General features: G+C 47.9%; 1 protein-coding gene across 10 annotated transcripts in view; it reads right to left on the bottom strand.

The window, feature by feature from the left end:
* Positions 1 to 10: 10 nt before the first annotated feature.
* The window catches only part of NPR2 (natriuretic peptide receptor 2), a 58,086-nt gene continuing 34,605 nt past the window's right edge, over positions 11 to 23,491 (bottom strand). For 4 of the 10 annotated variants that reach the window (XM_077912467.1, XM_077912468.1, XM_077912469.1 and 1 more), the window contains 24 exons: positions 21,437 to 21,511; positions 19,932 to 20,101; positions 17,119 to 17,394; positions 16,098 to 16,303; positions 10,126 to 10,239; positions 9,494 to 9,629; positions 9,008 to 9,102; positions 8,643 to 8,775; positions 8,319 to 8,403; positions 7,722 to 7,851; positions 7,485 to 7,559; positions 7,199 to 7,276; positions 6,854 to 6,958; positions 6,685 to 6,756; positions 4,166 to 4,325; positions 3,843 to 3,998; positions 3,596 to 3,764; positions 3,289 to 3,435; positions 2,709 to 2,832; positions 2,449 to 2,517; positions 1,021 to 1,195; positions 851 to 949; positions 482 to 573; positions 11 to 351 (listed from right to left, as the gene is read on the bottom strand). In XM_077912467.1, coding sequence (XP_077768593.1) covers positions 286 to 351; positions 482 to 573; positions 851 to 949; positions 1,021 to 1,195; positions 2,449 to 2,517; positions 2,709 to 2,832; positions 3,289 to 3,435; positions 3,596 to 3,764; positions 3,843 to 3,998; positions 4,166 to 4,325; positions 6,685 to 6,756; positions 6,854 to 6,958; positions 7,199 to 7,276; positions 7,485 to 7,559; positions 7,722 to 7,851; positions 8,319 to 8,403; positions 8,643 to 8,775; positions 9,008 to 9,102; positions 9,494 to 9,629; positions 10,126 to 10,239; positions 16,098 to 16,303; positions 17,119 to 17,394; positions 19,932 to 19,959 — 2,790 coding nt within the window. In that variant the 5' untranslated portion in view covers positions 19,960 to 20,101; positions 21,437 to 21,511 and the 3' untranslated portion in view covers positions 11 to 285. Of the gene's footprint in view, positions 352 to 481; positions 574 to 850; positions 950 to 1,020; positions 1,196 to 2,448; positions 2,518 to 2,708; positions 2,833 to 3,288; positions 3,436 to 3,595; positions 3,765 to 3,842; positions 3,999 to 4,165; positions 4,326 to 6,684; positions 6,757 to 6,853; positions 6,959 to 7,198; positions 7,277 to 7,484; positions 7,560 to 7,721; positions 7,852 to 8,318; positions 8,404 to 8,642; positions 8,776 to 9,007; positions 9,103 to 9,493; positions 9,630 to 10,125; positions 10,240 to 16,097; positions 16,304 to 17,118; positions 18,556 to 19,931; positions 20,102 to 21,436; positions 21,512 to 23,491 lie in introns of those variants that run through there. The other 6 variants (XM_077912461.1, XM_077912462.1, XM_077912466.1 and 3 more) reach the window with 6 other exon arrangements.

The raw sequence follows: 23,491 nt of genomic DNA, 5'->3' as shown, positions 1-23,491 counted from the left end.
TGACACCATGACATTTTCTGTTGTTTTATATTTGGCCAAAATATTCTGGTTTAGATACAGATATTTACAGAAGGTAGGGAAGAAGGGAATCAGGCCAGAGTGAGGCAGGTATATGTACAAGGCTGAGCTGCAAAGGGCAACAACTTCCATATAAGGTAGGGTTTTTGTGCATGTTCATTTCCATCCTACACAACAATGTCCATTTCTGGTGTGTGGAGAGACGGTGACCACTGCCCACCCAGGTACCAGCAGCAGGAGACTGTGTGACTTGGGAAGAAGTAGGGTTTACAGGAGTCCAGCAGGTCCTTTCCGCTCTCCTAGGAGCCAGTAAGTTCGCATCTTTCCTTTTCCCTGGAAGTGGGGGAGTGAAGATAATTCAGATTCTTCTATGTTACCCCCTTTATCTCCCTCTTTTCCCCATTGTCCCCATAATTGCTTTCATCCTCCCTTCCCATGACCCCTCCCCATGGCCCGCCATCACCTTCATCTCCACATCCCCCCGAAGCTCTAGCTGGAAGCATCCTAGCTCATCCAGGGCATCCTTGGTGGTGGAGGAGACATGGATCTTCAGGGCTGGGGTGGGATGGGGGCGAGGATGGTGGGAAGATGAATCAAAGAAAAGACAACAGAAGAATTGGTGGTATCGGTGGTATCGGGTATAGCTTTACCCAACCACCACCCATCAGAAGGTTCTCAGTCTTCCCAGGGCATGCACTAGAACTAAAATATGTCCAAGGATGGGGCAGTCAGGAGCTGTAGTCTCTGAGACTGAGAGATTTGGAGGAGCTCTGAAAAGAAGAAAAGGACAACACATACAGGCTGAGGCTAGGGTTGAGGGCTAATGTTTTACCTTGACCATTAGACTCCATTCGGGAAGCAGTGTTCACTGTGTCACCAAAAAGACAATAGCGGGGCATCTTCAGGCCAACAACCCCAGCACAAACGGGCCCTAGGAGAAGAAACAGGTTGGGAGAGCCTGAGAAAAGCAGATACAAGGGCTGGAGTGAGAATCAGCCTTACCCGTGTGGACCCCTATGCGTAGCCTCAGCTGGTCATGAGGTCGGTGGCGGATGCGGAAGGAAGAAACGGCATCCAGTAATGCTAGGGCCATCCGAGCAATCTCCGGGGCGTGGCGTTGACCATTTCGGCCTGGGAGACCAGACACCACCATGTAGGCATCTCCAATCGTTTCTACCTGATTGAGATGGGGAATAAAAGGTCACCTCTATGCGTAGCAGTGGGAATAGGGAAGTGTGGAAGGAGATAAGCTGGACACCACTATGAGTCATCCTAGCAGCCTGGCAGGCCAGAACATTAACTATATAGTAAATGCTATGGTCCTGAGAATTGGCAGGGGGCGGGGGGTGCCTTTTAAGGGTATCCTTAAGTCTTCCTACCCCACCCCTGTACCTGGCGAACACTCAGTAAATGTTTACTGAATGAATGGATACCCTGTCTGCAACAAGACATGGACAAGTAGGTTCTGCGGTCAGGAAATGGGAAGCAAGAGAACAGGGCTGACCTGAAGAGCAGAGGCTGGTGCGGAGTCAGGCAGGCCCATTGAAATAGGCCTCAGACACCCTGAACTGCCCAAGGTAAGATAGCAGCCACTTGGCTTTGTTAATTGTACTGAAGCTATACAAAAGAATGTCCTGTTTTTAGGGACTAGACACTGAACTGTTCAGGGATAAAGGGGCGCTGTGCCTGCAACTTACTCTCAAGTGGTCCAGAAAATAATTCTATAGATACACAGATTTTTTTTAAAAAAAATAAAAAATAAAACAAAGCAAATGGGGTAAAATAAAAGTAACTGGTGAATCTGCGTTAAAGGTTTATAGGAGTTCTTTGTTACAGTAATAACAGACTTGGTAGAGTAAATCCAAAGGGAAGGGACAGAAATAGTATTATCTGTGCAATGTAAAACACTTTCCACAATAAATCTATTAGTCTCATCTTATAGGTAAGATATGTGAGGCTTAAGGAGCTTTCCAGTTACTTGCTCAAGGCCAACAATTAGTCACAAAATCACACCTAAACTGCATTGGTTTTTACTCTGCAGCACAATAAAGCCCACCCTGTGCCAATTCAATGACTTCAATAATTTTTTTTACAAGGTAGCTTGTCCCTCACCCTAATAAATCATCCCCTAGAGGGGATGGAGAGATGAGAAAAGATGGATAGGCTGTATTTATATGTCAAGGCAAAAGTGGCAAATAGAGGCTAACTCCTGTGATGGTTCCGATTAGGGCAGCCTAAGGATTCACAAGACTTTAGACTGAAATGTACAATTAGAGTACCAAAGCCTCATGTGTCTACAAAGGGCACCCAGTACTAGGGTGCTAGAGACCCAAGAGGACAAAATGACCATAAAGCAAGGTAAGGTGTGTAGAGTTCAGGGAGATTGGGTTTTCAAGGTGGTGTCAGGAGGAGGGTAGCCCCAGCTCTCACCTTGTAGACGTCAAAGTTGTCAATTATGGCATCAAAGCAGGTATACAGGTCATTAAGAAGTGTCACCACCTAACAAAGATGGGAAAGTAGAGCCCCTGAGACTTGAGCCTAACTTTCTAAGAATTCTTAACCCGTAAGTCCTAACAAAATATGGGAACTCCAGAACAAAATGAATCTCCCCTCCTATCAAGGATCCCTATGCCCCAGTGAAGCTCCCCCAGATCCCTATCCCACCCTTACTTCTCACTCATGGTTCTCACCTGCATGGGGGTGCTCTCTGCTGACAAAGCTGTGAAGCCAACAATGTCACTGAAGTAGATGGTAACACTGTCAAAGGCCTCAGCCTGTACAGTCTCTCCCCGTTTTAACTGCTCTGCCACTGAACTAGGAAGCAAGGGCCAAACTCAGAATATGAGGATGGGATGGTGGGAGCAGAAATGCATAACATGAAAGCTAAGCTGGGTAGAAGAGAAGGAAGGTGGGTGGGAAGACATTACAGACTAGCTCAAGGCAAAGTATTTCAGTGGTGGAGGGGATGGAAGGGGCCCCTTGGGGATGAGGGTGAAATGTCTCAAGTTGGGATTGTTCTGCATCCACTTGCTAAAGCAAGGTATCATAGAGCAGTGTCCTAAGAAGAAGGAATGGGAAGCCAGGAAGAAGGCAGCATAGCTATTTGGAGACAGAATTAAAACATGTGGTCTACAGCCAGAAAGGCTCACTGTGCCAAGATATAACAAAGGATTCTAAGAGCTGGGAAGTGAGTTCTCTGGAGCTTGCTCAGGGAAAACCCAACAGAGTAGAATACCAAAGGAAAATTTGAGAAAGGTGACCAAGTCTCACTGGGGTAGAATTTGGTAGAGCAGAGCCTCAGCCTTGCGTTTCTCCTCCAGATAGGCCTGTGTGCGCTCCTCCACCAGCTTTTCCAGGTTATTGGCATACTGTTCCATGCGCAACAGCAAGTTGTCCAATATGCTCGTGCCACCCTCCCTGTGGGGGAGGCCAGGATAATGGTAGCTGCTCCTGGATTCTGAAGACTCCAAGGACTTCCTACCCAACCCATTCTCTTGGCCTCCCAGCCCCACCTCATCTACCAAGACTGATGAGGTTTCTATCCCTGGAGAGCCCCTGCCCCTTAGTGCCCTCTCACTTGTTAAAGCGGCGAATGAAGCCCTTAATTTGTCCAAAGTCAGGCCGCTCAGCTGGTTCCTGGGCCCAACATCGCTCCATCAGCAAAACTAGCTCTTCATTCAGTTGGGTCCGGTCAATGCTAGGCCGGAAATATGGCCGCTGACTATTTCGGACCTTCTGAACAATCTCTGAGGGTGATAAAGGGTTTGAATGAAGAACAGAGTTCCGCAGGTAGAAGAGTCTATGGGTAGTAGATTGACTCTCACCTTTGGGGCTGAGGTCCAGGCCCTCCAAGTAGAAAGGACCACTTCGAAGTGCTATCTCCTGTAAGATGATCCCAAAACTATAGACATCAGCCTTCTGCATGCCTGTGGTTGGCAATGGGTTCCCACTGAGCAGTTCTGGTGCAGTCCACAGCTTCTCTGAAAAGAGGAAACAGACTGGCCAGGTCCTCAAAAAGAGTATTCCCCAAGCCCATAATGCTCCCCATTTTACTGTCATTCCATCTCCCTCTCCCACCCCCCACCCCAGGTGGAAATGATCAAGGCCAGAGGAGCAATATAAAAGTGGGTTGTGGGGAAAGTCTCACTGGCATAGAGGGCGTGGCTGTCATCAGGTTCAGCAGTTGATCGGAAGCTGGCCAGACCATAGTCTGTGATTTTGAGCACAAAACGACTATCCACCACACAGTTGGAGGACTTGAGACTCCCATGAGATGCAATAATGCTGTTATGGAGAAAGGCCATGCCCTGCAGGATACAGATCAAGTCATGGGTTTGGATGGTATCTGGCTCATGATACCCGCTCCCTTCTCCATTAGTTAGCTGTCTAAAGATCTCAGGACCATAAAAGCAATGAGTTACTTTTGAAAGGCATCCTTTACAGTAAGTTCCTACCCGAAGAAGCAGGCCAAATGGAGAGTCATCCGTTCTTGGTATCATAAACAGTATATGGGCACTAGGCACCAGGGACAGGAGAAATGTTTAAGGGGAGGGACAAGGGGACATCTGGTGGCTCAGTGGTTGATCATCTCCTTCAGCTCACTGTGTGATCCTGGGATCCGGGATCAAGTCCCACATCGGGCTCTCCACAGAGAGCTACTTCTCCCTCTGCTGTGTCTCTGCCTCTCTCTGTCTCTCATGAATAAATAAATAAATCTTTAAAAAAGGGGGGGAGACAAGGGGAGCTATCAGTCATTACCCTGGAAAGGGTAGTCAGTCTTCTGATATTGAACAGAACTATGAGAGTGAATCCAAGAATGACATGACTGACACCCATGATGGCCTCAAATGTATCGCCACTACTTAGGAAGCCATGGCTAGAGACCCAGGTATCAAGAATACCTAGATGCACCAAGGAAGACTACCCAGTTGTAAACTTTAACATATAACCACGTGTAGGCAGGCAAGTCAGAATGGAAGGGAAAGCAATCTACTGGGCCAGAGAGAAAGTAGAGAAAATAGTAAATTAGTAAAACCCTGGAAAATGAACAGAAAGTAGAGGATAGCTGCCAAGCCAATGCAGAAGCCAGAAGAGTAAAACCTGCCTCCACAGGCATGGAGCCAGAGAGAAAAACCTTAGCCTATGAGGGACTTTAAGGCAGCTCCTAAGAAGACCGAGTGGTGCTTCCCAAAATGAAACCCTGGGCACCCACCCAAGTCAGCTCAGGTGGAACAGAAAAAAGATGCAGTGATCTGTATGCTAACCAAAACATCTCTGTCTGTCTAAATATTTAGCTCCAGACCTAAACAATTCATAACTCTAGTCTCTGTGAACTCCTCCTTTTTATTTTTTGATAGCAACAAAACCTTTGGGAATCACCAAATTTGTGAATACAGAAAGGATTAGGCTTCTGGCTTTGTTCTAAATCACTTTTCCATCAAATCATAATTATCTCAAGAGTCATGTTTTTCTTGTATTTATCATCAGTCAGCCACCACATCAACTTTACCTAATATTTTCTCTCATTTGATGGCAAATTTTCACACACATACACCACACACACATGCATACACACACACACACACACACACACACACACACACACTTTTAAATAACTTCATGAGAATTAAACAGAAAAACCAAAGCCAGCTTCAGGTGTGATACAAGTGACCCACTAGGCTAGTTCACTGGCTGTAGGAATCACAGCCCATGCAAGATTCAAATTCATATGTCTGCAAATCTATGGACCACTGGGTCACTTGAAAATAGCTTAAAACTAATATATGGGAAGATACCAAAGGTTTAGTATAATCTTTGGTTTCTCTTAGTTTTGCTAGTAAATGTTCTTTTTTAAATTTGTTTTTCTGGAAAAAAAAAAGAGCAGCTATGCCAAATATTGGTCAGAGAATAAATGATGGAAAAAAACAAAAGAGAAATATGATTGGAGACCCCATTCATCTTTTTCCTGCTAAGAAATCTTAACATCAACTCTTTGAGGTTTAAAAAAAAAAAAAAAGATGATGGCGAGGGATCTGAGATATCTAAGGTAGGAAAACAAAAATTCTTTACAGGTGCAGGATTCTCTGCAGCAGATAAAGCTCCCCCAATTAAAAACCCCAGACCCGGGATCCCTGGGTGGCGCAGCGGTTTGGCGCCTGCCTTTGGCCCAGGGTGCAATCCTGGAGACCCGGGATCAAATCCCACATCGGGCTCCCGGTGCATGGAGCCTGCTTCTCCCTCTGCCTGTGTCTCTGCCTCTCTCTCTCTCTCTCTCTCTGTGACTATCATAAATAAATAAAAATTAAAAAAAAAAAAACCCAGACCCTTTATTTACCCATTATTACCCAACCATAGGAATAAGGGGAACTGGAAAGAATGGGACTTTCAAAGTACTAGGAGAAATTGAAAGCAAAGATCAAGAAACAAAGGCATTTTAGGGGTGCCTGGGTGGCTCAGTCATTAAGCGTCTGCCTTCAGCTCAGGTCATAATCCTGGGGTCCTGGGATCAAGTCCCGCATCAGGCTCCCTGCTCAGCAGAGTCTGCTTCTCTCTCTGCCCCTTCCTCCTTACCCCCCCTCCTCTAATAAATAAAATCTTAAAAAAAAGAAGAAGAAAGAAAGGCATTTATAGCAGATGAACTCTTAAGGAAAAGCAAGGAAGACTTACCTTAACCAGGTCATTAATGAGCGAATAACGAAACATCCAGTCCAGGTTGATGCTGTCATTTTCCAGAATATCCTGGTAGTGACATGAAATAGATTATGTACCCATCCTAGTCCCACTAGCTATCAGGTACTTATCTCCCCCATCCCTAGAATCTCTACCTTTCCCTTACCTGTAAACTCCCACGAGGACAATACTCAGTGACAATGCAAATGTTGGGAGGGTCGATGCAGGCACCAATGAAGCGCGTGAGGTGGTTGAACTGAACATCTCTCATCTAACAACAACAACCAAAGATGGGAGAGGAGAAAAAGAATTGAAGGAGATGAAAAAGTAGATACAGAAATATACCACTACATGACAGGACCTTACTCTTAATTGTACCTGCAACTTACAATCCTTTATAAATAAGCCCCTTTCCTTCCTAGCCAAGGTTACTATTCCCCTCTCCTCTTCCCCCTTTCCTCTCCTCCATCCCTATCTACCCCTCAGCCTTAACTCATACACCGTTACATACATGTTTGAGTTCAAACAGAACCTGCCGGGTCAGCTCAATGCGCTTCTTATTCACGTGTTTGATGGCGACAACATTTCCCTGGTGGTGGGAGTGAAAGGGGGAAAGGGAAATTAGTATCAGGGGTTCCTGGGTGCTAGCAAATCCTGGAGAAGTGTGGGGACATCCAGGAGCTCAGCTAGACACAGAAAGGAAGGTTATGAGGGGCAGAGGTTGATGGCAAGAGGTGACAGATGGGGATGAGACAGGATGAAATGGTGGGGACCAGAACAAGCGGATGACTGTTCACCTTGAAGTGACCGGTGTTGGCAAAGATCTGGTATTTCCCATGGGCTGTCATGAGCGAGCCGTAACTGGATCCCCGCTGGGGCCAAGGGCAACATGGAGGCGGAAGGATGAAAGGAACATTAGATGATGGTGGCAGAGCAGGGGCTATCGTTACAAGCCAATGTGCTGGGAAAGGTCCAGGGTACGAAAGGACAGGCACTCAGAGGGAAGCAGAGGGACAGCTGAGACCAGAACTCACCAGCGACAGCGTGAGGCGACTGCCTGCACCTTTATGATATCGTTCTGAATTGCCAAACTGCAGCTCTTCCCAGCGAATGCGCCACAACATGCTAGCCAGCTCCTTCTCCAGCATCAGCTTTCTGTAAGGACTGCACACCTCAGTTGACTGGCAAGCCCAATCCTACCACCCCGTGAGCCGATGGTGGGGGCACGGGGGCTTCCCTGCAGTTCCTGAAGCTGCAACTATCACACCCAAGTTGGGACTTGGTGCAGGACTATCAGGGAAGGGTACATTCTCTACGTATGGCATATGTGCCCTGTACTCATTTGAAAACGCAGAGGTGGAAGGTAAAAAGGTCCTTCTTACAATGGTGGCATTTGTGCAAAGTTCACCCTTACCCTTGTAAGACCCCACTCAAAACACCTGGTTAGGACACCCAGTCTAGGACCAAAAGTGGAAAAACAACACGTAGGCTAAAAGACAGCTTCACAAGAAAGGCTAGAGAGGAAGGGGTTAGGCCTAAGAGATAACCATCAAACCGAGAGGCCCACTAACCCCCAGAAACCCTGAGCGGTGGGATGGAGAGGGCAGGTCAGTGGGAAGCCCAGAACTCACCGGAAAATGAGGAAGCTGGAAACACCAAACATGATGAAGGTGATTCCTGTGCCCAGGGCCACAATCGCCAGAGTGGAAAGTGGGGCTGAAAGAAGGAAAGAAGGTCCAGAGGGGACCCTGAGAAAGACTGTGTGGAGTTGTGGACAGGGAAGGGGTGGTGCTCGGGGTGCAGGGAGCAGACAGATGACTTGAGGGAAAATAGGCAGAGGTGGGGTACAAGTAGAGGGAAAAACAGAGCTAAGGATGGGGGTGGGAAGTCAGGGAGAGGAGATGAAAGAATGTAAGGGGAGGAAGGATTACTCCCAGCCCCCCGCACACACCCACTTTTATCACAGGATGGGTCGTCCAAGTCAAAGGCACAGGGGGGATTGTCCAAGGGGGGGGTCCCCTTCACCCAGGGAATAGGCCGTCCCGTCCACCAAATCTGCTTCTCAGCTCCTGAGTAGTGGGCTGCAGGCTGTGAGGAAGGAGAAAACTGGGCCCACAGGCCTGCTCCCACCAGCCTCTCCCCCAGACTCCAGGGTTTGGCTGCTTTCTCCCCCACCTCCCACCCACCCAGGATAGTGCTCCCACAAAAAAAAAACAAAACACAAGTCCCTGCCTTAGTACCCCTGATTCTGCCTCCACTGGACCCTGGAAAGCTGGATATTCAGGGCCCACCGTCTCCTCCCTGCCTCTGCCCCCATCACCTGGAAGTCCCCAGAGTCCAGGTCTCCCATGGCCCACAGGACAAAGTCAGTCTCTCGGTCATTGTTCTTGTCCATAACAACCAGGCCAGTTACACCTAAGATAGAAAAGAGGAGCCCTTCCTTTTTTTTTTTTCAATTTTTTTTTTTTTTTTTTTTTATTTATGATAGTCACAGAGAGAGAGAGAGAGGCAGAGACACAGGCAGAGGGAGAAGCAGGCTCCATGCACCGGGAGCCCGACGTGGGATTCGATCCCGGGTCGAGGAGCCCTTCCTTTGAGATCCACCCTAGGCCCCTCTCCTGCGCTCCCATTCCTCTAATTACCTCAGATCCCTCCCGGCCCTCGTTCTTAATACACGTCCGCCTCCACCATGTTCTCTGACCCCTCCTGACTCTTCCTCCGCCCCTAGCACCAGTGTTTTCTTCTGCCCACTCCACTCCCAGGCCTGACAGTGGTGCTCTGGCCTCCACCTGACCCGCTTCGTTACCGTGGTATCTCCGTCCCTGCATCTTCTCCACAATTCGGAGTCCGTCTTCCCGGGTGCCTCCCTCTTGTATCGTCTCGTTCAGGACTTCAGCATATAGCAGGATCCCATCATAGAAGCAGCCAGCAATGAGGTTCATCTAGGGGAGGCAACATCATTAGTGCTCTCCAAATGTCCTGCCAGGACCCTCCCCAGCCCCCATCTCCCATCTCTGGGGTCTCTTTCTACTCCTTCTCTCTTCTGGTTTGCTTTCTTCCCTCCCCTTCTTTCTTTTTTTTTTTAAGATTTTATTTATTTATTTATGAGAGACACAGAGAGCGGGGCAGAGACACAGGCAGAGGGAGAAGCAAGCTCCTTGCAAGGAGCACAATGCAGGACTTGATCCCGGATCCCGGGATCACGCCCAGAGCCTAAGGCAGATGCCCAACTGCTGAGCCACCCAGGCATCCCTCCTCCTCTCATTCCTAAGATGCCACCCCTACCTCACTGGACAGAAGAGCAGAAGGAAAAATACTGGATGAAAGCAGATAGTCCCCAGATAGGGCTGGCTCCATGGCCAAGGCTTGATGCTGAGTTAGGGAGAAGAGGATTTCATCCAAGCTGGCCTGACTTTCAGGAAGAAGAGATCTACTTACCAGGGAGGGGGCCAGCTCCACACCAAAATCTTCCCGGGCTCTTATCAGCAGACGATTCTGGAATTCCTGATACTCAGGATTTGGGGGTTCTCGGTAAGTGATCACCAATACTGTCTGTACCAATAGCACATGGGGAAGAGTGAACAGGATTCAAGATAGGCATGGGGAAGAGAGGAAGTAGGACAGAGAAGCCTGGTGAAATATTCATGGTACAAATACACACAGGTGAATCTGGAAGGGTTCTTAGAATCTGAAAGGATACTAAGCGCTGTGTTGTGTATGCACCTGTGTGTGTGATACACGTGCAGTGTATGTTTAATACATCTGGGAAGAGGAGAGTGGCACTCCTCCATGAAAGGTGCATGGTTCTGGAGCCTGGGAAACAGATGAAATCAATTCCATCCCCCAAACCTGTCCCCTCATCTTCATGAATCCCCTTGCCACCAGCTAGCCTCCCTGCCTGGCTGCCACAGCACTCACAGCTGCTCCATCCCATCCTTTCTGGATACCTAATCCACTATCAAGGACAACACTGATCAACAGCTCCTCTCTAAGGTGTTAATTACGGTTAATGTTATCAGTAAAGTACTTATATTTTCATTTGGGCCACTTGGACACAGCACCTCCACCCAGTGAATTAAACAGATTTCAGGTTCTATGACATGTGAGGGAAATCCTCAGAGAAAATGATTCCAACTGTGAAAAGTTGTGGGCTCATTCACTTAACGTGTGTAGAACAGCCACCATAAGCAGCACTGTCCTCCATACTGGCATGGTCCTATATGTCACTAAGTAAGAGACATGTGTCACAGAGAAAACACATAGTCATATGCCTACACACATTTCATAGATAAGCAAATGACACATGTGATCTCAGCCATGCTCACATCTCAGTGGCCTTGAGTCAGTGCATCTCTTTTTTTTTTTTTAAGATTTTATTTATTTATTCATGAGGGACACAGAGAGAGAGAAAGAGGCAGAGACAGGTAGAGGGAGAAGCAGGCTCCATGTAGGGAGCCTGATGTGGGACTCGATCCCCAATCCCAGGATCAGGCCCTGAGCCAAAGGCAGATGCTCAACCGCTGAGCCACCCAGGCAATCCAAGTCAGTGCCTCACTAGGGTGCCTGCCTGGTACCCACCGACCTCACACATTTCCCTTCCTTGGCTGCTGGACATATTGGCCTGTGCCTACACCTCAGACTGTGCAATCACTGAGATCAGCCTCTGCCTTGGATGGGAAATTGGCATTGCAACTTCAGGGGAAGACTTCATTCCAATCAATGCATTTTGCGGAATGATAGATTAAAATCTACTCACTTCTACCAGTTTTGTTCATTCTTGTCACTGAAAACACGTGTGGACACAGAGACATTAGATAAATCATATATATATATATGACTTATTTTATATCAATTCATTCTAGGTGGGAAATAATAAAGTTGATTTCCAATATGTACTCATTACATTAGACTATAGTTTTCTTCAAAAGGTAATTATTTTTATTGGAGCATTTGGATCCTTGATCATACACTTGTAATACTCACACCCTCAGGTAAAATTTAAAAGGAGAAGGAGAGGGGCAGCCCTAGTGGCGCAGCGGTTTAGCACCGCCTGCAGACCAGGGCGTGATCCTGGAGACCCTGGATTGAGTCCCACGTCAGGCTCTCTGTATGATGCCTGCTTCTTCCTCTGCCTGTGTCTCTGCCTCTCCCTCTCTCTGTCTCTATGAATAAATAAATAACATCTTTAAAAAAAAATAAAAAAAATAAATAAAAAAATAAAAGGAGAAGGAGGCTGAGGATGGGGTTTGTTCAGTAACACCTGTATTAAGAATATAAGTACAATAGAAGACTAGGATATTGTTGACAATGTATAAAAATCAGTAAAAGAGCTCAAAAAGATTGGGCTTAACACAATTTTCATTTCAATATAAAGGCTGATAATAGGTTTTTAATGTTTTTTAAATACTTCATAATTCTCTAGGTTTATCTGTTTGCTAGACTAGCAGTTCCCAAACATTTTGATTCCACGACCCCTTTACACTACTAAAAATTACTGAGGACCACGGACCACAAAGAGCTTTTGATTACATAGATTATATCTATCAATATTTCCACTTTAGAAATTAAAACTGACAAATTTTTAAAACACAAGAGTACACAAGTACACCTACAGCTGCCAGGGTGATAAGAGCATCACATGTCATATAGCCTCTGGAAAACTGCACTGTACAATCACAGAGGGAGAAGAGTGAGGAGGCAAATAAACATCTTAGGACCATGTTTAAATAGTTTTGACCTGATGGTCCTTCTGAAAGGATTTCAGAAGCCCCCAGGATTCCAAGACCACATTTTGAAAACTGCTATGCTAGACTGTTTTACTGTGGTTACTAGCTACTTAAAAAAAAAAAGAAAGAAAGAAAGAAAGAAAGAAAGAAAGAAAGAAAGAAAGAAAGAAAGAAAGAAAGAAAGAAAGAAGGAAGGAAAGAAAAAAAGAAAAGAAAAGAAAAGAGAAAAGGAAAGAAAAGAAAAGAAAAGAAAAGAAAAGAAAAGAAAAGAAAAGAAAAGAAAAGAAAAGAAACCCCCAAAGAACTTCTATGCTTGCTCAGGGCTGCACAGAGAGAAAAAGGTAAAGGTAGGTGATGGTGTCCCTTTTCACAGTGGACCCCAGGTGAGAGAAAAACAAGCAAAGGCTGCCAGAAATGGGTGTAGCTGTAGGTGAAGCCAGAAGTGCACCTAGGTGCCAGCCTGGCTTTGAGGCCTACACTTAAGGCCCTCTCCTGCCACAGCAGGAGGAGCTGTGAACAGTGGCTTAAACCCACGGAGAATAGTCTCCAGAAGAGATACTGCATTAGAGTCCTTGGTTCAGCACTTACTCCATCCTAGCCACTGGTGTTCCCCTCTGTAATGCTATCTGCTGGTCACCTAGGTTGTGACCTCTGCCTAGGTCTCTGACCCCAAAGTCCTCGAACGTACAACCTGGGCCTCTGGATCCTTAGAGTCTGGTCATTTGTTTATTTAGTTCTATTGTATCTACTTATTCTTTCCTACCCTGGTTGTTCATCTTGGTGTATAGTACCTGACAGTACTACTCTTCTGTAGACGAATTCCTAGTCCTATCCTCGCTTCTCCCCAACACACACCCTAATTCAATTCAGTAGGCATGTGCTAGGAATGGAATACAAAGTTGAGCATGATCAATCAGCTATGGCTTACAGAGACAGAAAAATCATATCAATATACTTATTTTCAGAGACCTCTCCCCCAGTAGGCCAGGTATCTCTGGGGTAAGAGCTCTCTGCTCTTTAATCCTTGGGTGGAGCTGACCATCCAACTTTCCTCATGCCCTGCCCTGCTTCAGCATTGGAACAGAATAAGCAGCTTCTCCTGAAAAATACCTCATTACCCTCTTACCCTCACCCCACCCCAAAGCCTTGATTTTCCCCTTAGCATATTCTTAACTGCCTATTCCCCCTTTCCTCCTCTTGTGTCATAGCAAAATCCCCCTTTGTTTTTCTAACCGAGTAACACCTGCAGCAAGTGGGAGGACTGAGAATTAATTTATCTGATTATTAGCTGACTAAATCTCATTTCCCCCAACCCTAAGTACTGGGACCCCTTGACTGGTAGCAATTTCCAGATGAAAAAGAGGGGTATTCCTTCCACAAAAAGAATACAGCCCAAAACAGTACAGATTCCATAGCCTTTTAGAGTCTCTCTATGACTCTCCTATTCTTCCTCGACTATACTAGCTAAAGTACAATTCCCTCATTATTCCTTTTTCATGAGAGGCTTTTTTAAAATTTTGGTTTTTGTTTTTTGTGGGTTTTTTTGTTTTTTTAGTAACATTCATTGCAAGTTGTCCCATGTTTGTATTTATTTGTTTATTTAGTGTCTGTCTATCCTACTAAATGTAAGCTCCAGGCAAGGACTACATCTATTATGTTCTCCACTGTATACCAGTATCTAGCACAGTGACTGGGACATAATAGGTGCTCAGTAGATGCTAACAGAATGAGTCAATCTTCTGATGAATCAAACGTAGACTGTATAATGTGGTAAATTCTACAGGATACAGAGTTAAGAATAGGAAATTCACTCCAACCTTGGAGATTCAAGGATTGTTTCCCTGAAGGGGAAATAATTCATCTGAGTCTTAAAGAAAACATACACATTATCGAGACAAAGGTGAGAAGGTTGTTTTTGGCAAAAATTACACCATAAACACAACCTGTCTTGCCACTGCCCACAGTCAAGTGTGACAGTCACAGACTTGTACCCTGACATGCCATTCACAGGTACAGCCAAATATATAATAACCACCATGTAAAACTTTACTTGTTGGAGAAGATGATCCAACCCTTGTACACATCTACTGAATTTCAGATTCAAAGATTCCCAGGGGAAAAGACCTTAGAGTTATCCCATATGTAACCTCAAATCCTTTTCAGGAAAAGGAGGGATTTGGATAAATAAGAAACACATATACATAAATTAGTGAAAAATTGGTAGGAAAATCAGGGAACAGTGCATGGGTATGAAGAGGCAAAGATTTGGAATGAGAGAAGGAAGAGCATTCCAGAAATAAGGCACAGAAAGCACAAAGGCAAGAGGACAGGGAGGCCCAGGGGTCGGGGGACTGAGAGAGGTCACTTGGCTGGAATACTGGGTGTGAAGGATGCTAGGAGGCAAGATTGAAAAACCAGGCTAATATATACTGTAGAAGGTCTGAAGTGTCATGATAAGGAGTCAAGGCTTTATTCTGTACCAAGTAAGTCCTTGAAAGTTTTGAGCAGAGGAGTGAAATGAACAGAGTCCTATCAATTTCCCCTACAAATTATTTCATAAATTCATTTCTTTCTTTTTTCCTTTTCTTTTAAGGTTTTATTTATTTGAGAGAGAGACAGCATGAGCAGGGTTAGGGGCAGATGGAGAGGGAGCAGACTCCCTGCTGAGTAGGGAGCCCAACGCGGTGCTTGATCCTAGGACCCTGGGACCACGACCTGAGCCAAAGATAGACGCCTAACCCACTTAGCTCCCCAAGTGCCCCAATTCATTTCTTTCCATTCCTACTACTGCCACTGTTGTTCGAACCCATATCACTTCATGCCATTTGAGACCCACATACAGGCAGTCTTAATGCCTCTGGTCTCTTCCTCTTCAGGTAGGATTACTACCTGAATTGTCTCTATATTTCTCTTTACAAAAAAAAAAAAAAAAAAGAAAGAAAGAAAGAAAGAAAGATAAAGAAAAAAAAAATCTCAAGGACCCTACATTCAAGTCCAAGTGCTTTGATCTTAGGTTCAGAGCTCTCCTTAACCTGATTATATCTCTGCAACATTATTTCCTGTATCTGCTTCAAGCCAACCCTTCTTTCTGGGCAGGTCAGTACCTTCCCGGTACCCCAAACAGGCCCATTTCTATCTTTGTCTCTTTCCTCAGGCTGCCTGGATCCTCTTCCCCACTCAGACTAGGAAATATGACATCTATCCTTCAAGTCACCACAGATTCTCACTCCTTTATAAGAAGGCCTCCCTAAACCCAGCTCACACTGACTCTCCCTCCCCTGAACTCCTTAAACTCCTTAGTGTTCTGTTTCAAGACACATAATCATATTCTTTCTCATTCTTGTAACTAATTGTACCACCATCATGCCTCGTTTGTCCAGAAAGAATGGAAGTCCTCTCAGGGCCTGGGGACAGGTCTCTTCTGGGAACTTTTCTCCCTCACAGTATAGTCTACTAAAGGGACTTAAGAGAGTGCTCCAGGATCTTGGGAGGTAGTGCTGGAGGGAATCACAAAAGTGGACAAGTAAGAAAGCATGATATGAAACTCAACAAGCCTCTGTTCATTTCACTCCTAGAAGCTCATAATTCCTGCCCTGTTCTGGAGTTTCTGTGGGTCTTATAAGAGATAGAGAATCTCCAAAGAAGCTCCTCTTCCCCCTCATGCATGTTTGGCTCAAATGATACCTGAAAGGCCTCTCTGAGGGCCTGGGCCTGTTCCCTGGTACGATTGTCCTGCCAGGGCCGGCCTGTAGATCGTGTGGGCCCTGCACGAAGACTCTCCCCGAAGACGTCCAGGTAAAAGAAGACATAATCCCCATTGGTCAGGTTCTCCCTCTGGGCCTGAAGTAGGATTTCATGCAGCATCTCCAGAGGGCCACAGATATACACAACTAGGAACGGGTACAAGACAGAGGGACATTCTGAGAAAGTCCCCAAACAGCCTCTTCTCTGAACCATCTGCACTTCCATCTTTAGCAAGGAAGAAAGTGCCCTAACCTATCAACCACCCAACATATGCTCCCCATCCCTTCCCCCGGGAGTCTATGTCATAAGGACCCTCAGGCCTTATGGACCATCTGGCAGAGGTCAGAGTCTGACTCCAGACCCCAGAGGAAGGGAGCTATCAGCTGTAAGCCCCTCCTCTTCACAGAGCTCTTGATTGTTGCACCCCACCCAGCCCTCCTCACTGCCCTGCTCTGCCCTGCCTTCCCCTAGCCTCAAAGGCACTGACATCTCAAAATTTCTCTCAGTGTCAGCTTTTCCCTGTCTTTCCCAAACAAATCTGCTAAACCCAAAGGTTCATTTATGGAGTCCTCACTCCTTTTCTGCCACCAAGGGGTCTTGGTGTCCCAATCTCATAAGTCTCTGCTCACAGATGGACACACATTCACTACTCGAGCACTAATTTCATACTGCTCCCCAAATTCAATTCCCCCGCAATCCCACATTCTTCCCTGATGCAGGATTCACTTCTCATTCAATCTTAAATCTTATCCCTTGTTTACATCTCCCTGTGCCGTCCATGGGCCCCCCTAATATAATGCCTCAACCTTCTCACAGGTGCTCTGTCCACAAGTGCTTCTCGACCCCAACCACCATGTACAGTTCCTCCATGCCCACCTCCATCTACAATTCCCCAGCGCTGAGCTCCAGGGATCCAGCGACCCTCCTCCCCTGACCCTCAGATAGCCTGGGCCACACTCACTGCGCCCGTTGGCCCGGATGAAGTGGGTGGCCTGCTCAGGACCCCCTGGCTCACGGGCATACACCTGGTGCTGCACACTGAGGTTGCTGCCCTGCAGGGCCTCAAAGACGCCCTCGATGGTGAAGTAGTGAGGCCGGTCATCTGTGCGAGCATCCAGATACAGCAAGGCAGCACGGGCAGTCCAATTGAAGTGCCCGTGTAATGTCACTACAAACTCACCCAGCTTGGGAGCAGAGGGGCCAGTGCGCACCAGGGTACGATAATGCTCATTCTTAGCTGCAAAACCAGAGGCCACAGCACCGGCAGTCAGCAGGGGGAGACGCCAATGTGAGGCAAAGCGGGCCACAGAGGCAGCAGGGTACACGCAACCGGGGCCCAACAGAAGATCGGGGTCATGGTACAGCTTGAGGTCCACAGCGCGCAGCGGTGCCAGGTACTCAGAGCAGGCGCCATCTAGTTCAGAGCTGACAAACCTCAGGTCCACGGGCAGTGCCCGACCCAGCGCCTCCACAGCTAGTGCCACAGCAGGACCCACGCGTGGCCAGGCCCAGGCATAGCTCAGGTTGTGTTCTGGTAGCACTACCGCCAGCGTCAGGTTCCGCGCCCCGGGAGGACGCACCCCACCTGCCAGGGCTGCCACCAACAGCAGGAGTGATGGCAGTGCCATGGGGAGAAAGCAGCAGCCCCCCCGCCCCCAGAACCTGGCGCCACTCTGGCCTACCAGGGAGGCACAAGCACCACCCAGCCTGGGACCTGGGGAAGATGGCCAGGAAGAGAAGTGAGGAGAAGCTAGGTAGGCTGGGATACAGAAAGTGGTGGGGATGGGAGAGGAGCAGATGGCAGGAAGCCCCCCGGGGATGGGTGAGGAAGGAGTGGGTCTACCAGCCTGGGGCAAGGACTGAGGGCTGAGTTGGGTGGCAGGAAAAGGGAGGGACCCAGGGGGCCTGCGACGGGGATGGGGACAGTGAGAGGTGGAGAAGCCTGATAAAGCTGAGAAGGAAAAGTGGGACGGGGTGGGGGTGGGGGGGAGGCTGGTACAAAGGAAAGGCCTGGGGGTACCTCACCGCTGAAGGGGCTAGGAGGAGGGCTGAGGGCTGCGGAAAGGAGGACCAAGGGGGCAAGGTGGGAGGGGGCCCGCGCCGCCCAAGGACTGGGACCATGGGCGGGCGGGGAGCGAAGCGAGGCCTGGGCCGGAGGAGAGGGAAAGGCAGGGGTAAATCTCCCTGTGAAGGCTTCTCCTGAAGCTCCTGCTTGGACTAACGGGCCCAGGGCGCCGGTCCCATCCGGAGCTGCGGCGGCCCCGCCCGTGTCCCAGCTCCTCTGTGCTCCGCTCCTCCTGGGCCCGGGCGGCCGCCGCTGCCGGCGCTTCCTCCCGCCCCCCGCCTGGGCCCCCAGGCGCGCCGCTAGTCCAGGTCAGGTCGCCGCGGCCCGGCCCGTCTCCGCTCGCTGCGCCGGCGGCGGCGGCCGAGTGTGACTCCCCGGGCAGGCCGCCCGCGCCCGCGCCCGCCCCCGCCCCCGCCCCCGCCCCGCGCCTACCCCGCCCCCGCCCCCGCGGCCCCTCCTCCTCCCCCTCCCGCCCCACCCTCTGGCGCCTGCTGTCTCCCCCCCCACCCCCTACCCCGGCGCCCGGGGACGTCCCAGGTCTCCAACCCATCCAGGGACAGCTCAGGGGCTCCGCGCTAGGGCCTGGCAGGCAGGCGAGGTTCCCGGGCGCCCGCTCACTTCAAGGGCCTACTTCTGTCTCCCCCAAGCCCCGGCCCGCTCCGCCACTCTCTCCCCATCTTGCACAGGGCCGCGAGCCCAGAACTTCTCTTCTCCCCACTCGCACATCCCGCTGTTCTTAGAGTCCCCTCTCCACTCCCCTGAGTCCCTCCAACGCTCCCGTCTCCAGGAAGCAGTCAGGAATCCCCAAATGTTTGGTATCCTCACTTGTTCTCCACCTAGTAAACCAGAGCACCCTTCTCATTGCCAGGAACCTCTCACTCCTTCACCAGGAACACATGCCTGCTACCTGGAAGACTGACGCCTCCAGGACCAAGGGACTCCGATGACTGATTTTGCCTGAGCCCTTACAAAGCCCATGGGTTGGTCTCCTTCTTCCTTAGACCTCAGCCCTCCAACCTCCCTCTTCCTTCCCCATGCTCCCTTCTGGGCCCTCCCATGCCCTCAGAGGCCCACCATAGCCTGCTGGGCCTCTACCACACCATCTGCTCCAGGGACCCAGCCCAGGAACAGCCTCCCCTCTTTGTCTCCCTGCACAGCCCAGGCTTGCACCTGATAACAGCTCATGGGCTGACTAAGCAGAACATTTCCCCGCCAATGGAAGCCCACTGTATCCCCCTTGGGTTCCATCCTGCTCCCAAGCCTACAACCTAGAAGGCTCTCCCCAGATACCCCCATCTGGCATGCCAATCTGATCCTGAGAACAGCTTATGAGGGATGATATCATGGTTGCTGGGAGGGGCTGCTATAGGACCTTGGGGAGTTTCTCTCAAATTGTCATAAAGGAGATGTACATAAATCTATTCTCCTCCCCCTTCAGAGAGCCACAGTTTGTCTCCCCCTCCAACCCTCTTCTCCGGAAACCACAGTGCCAAGAAACTGAGAGCTCCAAGAGTAGAGGGAGGGGTGTAGGTGTGCAGAGAGGAGGGGCCTAGTTTCTTTGAGATGAAGGCGACACCTAGTGGTTTTGGGGGGAAATTAAGGACAATGACATTTTATTCTTAGGTGTTTATATATCTTTATTGAACACTAGCTGACTTGCACACGCTGTAGGGGTGAAAATAAGAGAAGCTGAATAATTCAGCCCTTACCTTGGAGGAGCATGTAGTTGGCATCCATGGGGCACAGAGGCCAAAGGCAAGCTCCCCAACATCTCTTGCCCCAAGTGCAGTAGAAATGGAAGCCTTAGGACTTCTTTAACACAGAGGGATGATAACTCCAATTTCAGCTCCTGATACTGTTAGTAAAAAGGAATTTTGTCCTATCCGAGCAAAGAAGAGAAGGACAACACAGTCAAAAGGGTGTTGGGATAACCTGATAAAGACATGGTTCAAACTTCAGATCACATCAATCAAATGATATGTTTAAGCAACTACACACTGCTTAGTAAGTGAATCCATCACACAATCTCTGCCAAAATCACCAAATTTCAGGGCTAGGATGAATCTTATAAATATATTGTTCAACCCCTTTATTTAAAGATAACTGAAAACCAGGGTCCCAGGCTGGCTCAGTTGATAGAGCATGCAACTCTTGATCTAGGGGTTGTGAGTTCAAGCCCCGGGTTGGCCACAAAGCCTACTGAGAAAAAAAAGATAACAGAAAACAAAATCCCAGAGAAGGAAGCCATTCCTCCCCAAGATGGCTTTTTAATATCAGAGACTGAATCCAGGTAAGACTCTGTATAGATACTCTCTAAGGTAGGGCTCTGTATAAATACCTTACTAACTCACAAACATACTGTATGAAGCCATGCTTTTAGGATAATGACCACCAAAGACCCAGACAAGTCTTTCTGGAATACCTGTAGCTGCTGTGCCGACAAATACAACTGTTGCCCAAACTCCCAGACAAGTTCAGTTACATGATATGTCATTATTCTGAATATTAAGGGCAACTCTAAATTATGTTAGGGATTAAACTCTCAATCATCTTGCCCTCTTCCTTCCGACTGGCCACTAATACTAGAAAGCAGAAAAGGGCAGGGAAATAAAAGTTAATTACTTAATGCAGTTTCTTATTAACATCCAGTAAACGGTTTTTGTTTTTTTCCTTTTTGAGGGGAGACTGAAAATACTATATAAATGAGAACTTTGGTTATCTATGTATGCCCATTATCCAAGTGATCACTGCTTTCATTGATGGGGATGATAAGATTTTGGCTATATTTGGCAACCACACTGTACTTCAAAGAAAACCTGAGAAATCTGAAGGCCCTGCTAGCCTGAGCAACACCCAGCCAGGCTCCACCTTTCTTTCTCTCTGCCAGGTTAGTATGGCCTCCTACTACTTCACAGACATCACCTATAATTTCTTCTAGATAGGGCCAGCCCAAACACCGCATTTTTAATCCAGAACTAAACTGCCAAGCATCAGATCAGCTAGCTGCTAGAAGCTGCTGTGGTTTTCAAACTGCCTTCTTCCTTAGTGGGAAAAAAACTCCTACCTCCAGTCATACTCAGGCCAAAGGAGGCTCAAGACCCTTGCTGAGTTCTGGGGCCACCATGGGATTTGGACTCACGCTAATCCTCTCCATGGCAGGCCCTGATGCCCCAAACTGACTCCCAGTTCAGCACTGAGCAGCTTTACAACTTACCTGATTTCACAGTTAACTCTGGACCTTCAGGTTTGCTCCACACCAGACCACACCTCCAGACCCGAGGGATTCCAACTAAACAAAAACAAAAACAAAGCAAGACAAAACAAAAACTACACACCTGCCAGTCTTCTTTCTGCTTGACTGACCTGATCTGCAGAAAAGGGCTTTAACTAAAGGTGAAACTTTCTCCTGCACACCAGACAGACAGGTCCAAAGTAATCTGCCAACAGAGGGCAGAGAACAGCCATGGAAAGTAGGATAAAATAAGGCAGAAAAGATACATTTCAAATGCAGCATTTCAATAAAGGGAGAGGAAGAAGCCGTGTAAAAAGAGAAACACAGTGAAACATATTGAAGGCAAACAGCGTTTACAAAAATTCTGCATTTTTCTTTTAGCCCCAGTGAGGAAGAGATAGAAGCCTGAAAATAGGTGAAACCCCACTGTTGCTCCTCTCTGCCTCCCTATTTCCCTCATGCTCTGGACAGCGGTGCACAATATGGTTCTAGAACCTCAGGTCCAGTTCACCTTCTCATAATATTCTATATCCTTGAAGAGTGGCTATATATTGTTTAAAGGATCAAGGGTTTGGGGGCAGCCCGGGTGGCTCAGCAGTTTAGCTCCATCTTCGGCCCAGGGCCTGATCCTGGAGTCCTGGGATCGAGTCCCACGTGGGGCTCCCTGCAATGGTGCCTGCTTCTCCCTCTGCCTGTGTCTCTGCCTCTCTCTCTGTGTCTCTCATGAATAAATAAATAAAATATTTTCAAAAAAAAAGGATCAAGGGTTTTTACTTTTAATTTACACATCATTTTCTTTTATACGTTAAAAAGGTTTTGAATTTAAAATATTTTCTTTTGGGGCGCCTGGGTGGCTCCGCAGTTGAGCGTCTGCCTTGGGCTCAGGTCATGATCCTGGGGTCCTGGGATCGAGTCGTACATTGGGCTTCCCACAAGGAGCCTGCTTTTCCCTCTTCCTATGTCTCTGCCGTCTCTGTGTTTCTCATGAATAAATAAGTAAGTAGAGAGAGAGGGAGAGAGAGAGAGAGCATACAAGCAGGGGGAGCAGCAGACAAAGGGAGAGGGAGAAGCAGACTCCCTTCTGAGCAAGGAGCCCGATACGGGGCTCAATCCCAGGACCCTGAGATCATGACCTGAGCTGAAGGCAAATGCTTGACTGACTGGGCCACCCGAGTGCCCCTGAGTTTAAAATATTTTCAAATCAGATCTCAGCTTCTAACTTAGCTGTCTAAATATGTATTCTGAAAGTTGATCTGGTACCATACTCTGAGGCCCAGAAACACCAATTTTGTGAAAAGACAGTCCACATGGGTGGTTTTCCTGTGGATTCCTGAGAAGTTTAAGAATGGTCAGGAGAAGCAACTGTATATGTTTATGATGATTTAAGCTTCAGGTGAACCTATTTTCTCACTCACCTACTCCATCAAAGCCTGGTCCAACACCCCTGTGCATTCCCAGTGGTTTCCGTTGCTCTTCCACACATGGCCTGTTTTCACAGGTATGTATACTGCTTTCCCTATGTTCCTAATACTACCCTTAACTATTTTTTTAAAGATTTTTTAAAATTTATTTATTCATGAGAAACACACAGAGAGAGAGAGAGAGAGAGGCAGAGACACAGGCAGAGGGAGAAGCAGGCTCCATTCAGGGAGCCAACGTGGGACTCGATCCCGGGACTCCAAGATCGCGCCCTGGGCCGAAGGCAGTGCTAAACCGCTGAGCCACCCAGACTGCCCACCACCCTTCACTATTATTACTAACCCCGGTAATTACTTACCTACCACTCGTTTAGGAGCACCTGATAACATAAAGTTTCAGATTTAATATTCTCTATTATATTTATCTCTCCATTCCACTTAAAAATCTACTTTCTTCTCAAATTCTTTCACTGAGAAAAAGAGGCACACATTCCCTCCCCCACTAATATGTCACATAAAAAGAAGTAAAGGAAGGGTGCTTGGAGAGCTCAGTCGGTTAAGCATCCAACTCCTGGTTTCAGCTCAGGTCATGATCTCAAAGTCCTGGGATGGAGCCTTG

This window comes from Canis aureus, chromosome 10, assembly GCF_053574225.1.
Source record: "Canis aureus isolate CA01 chromosome 10, VMU_Caureus_v.1.0, whole genome shotgun sequence".
NCBI classification, from domain to species: Eukaryota; Metazoa; Chordata; class Mammalia; order Carnivora; family Canidae; genus Canis; species Canis aureus.
This window is presented reverse-complemented; position numbering and strand designations above follow the sequence as displayed.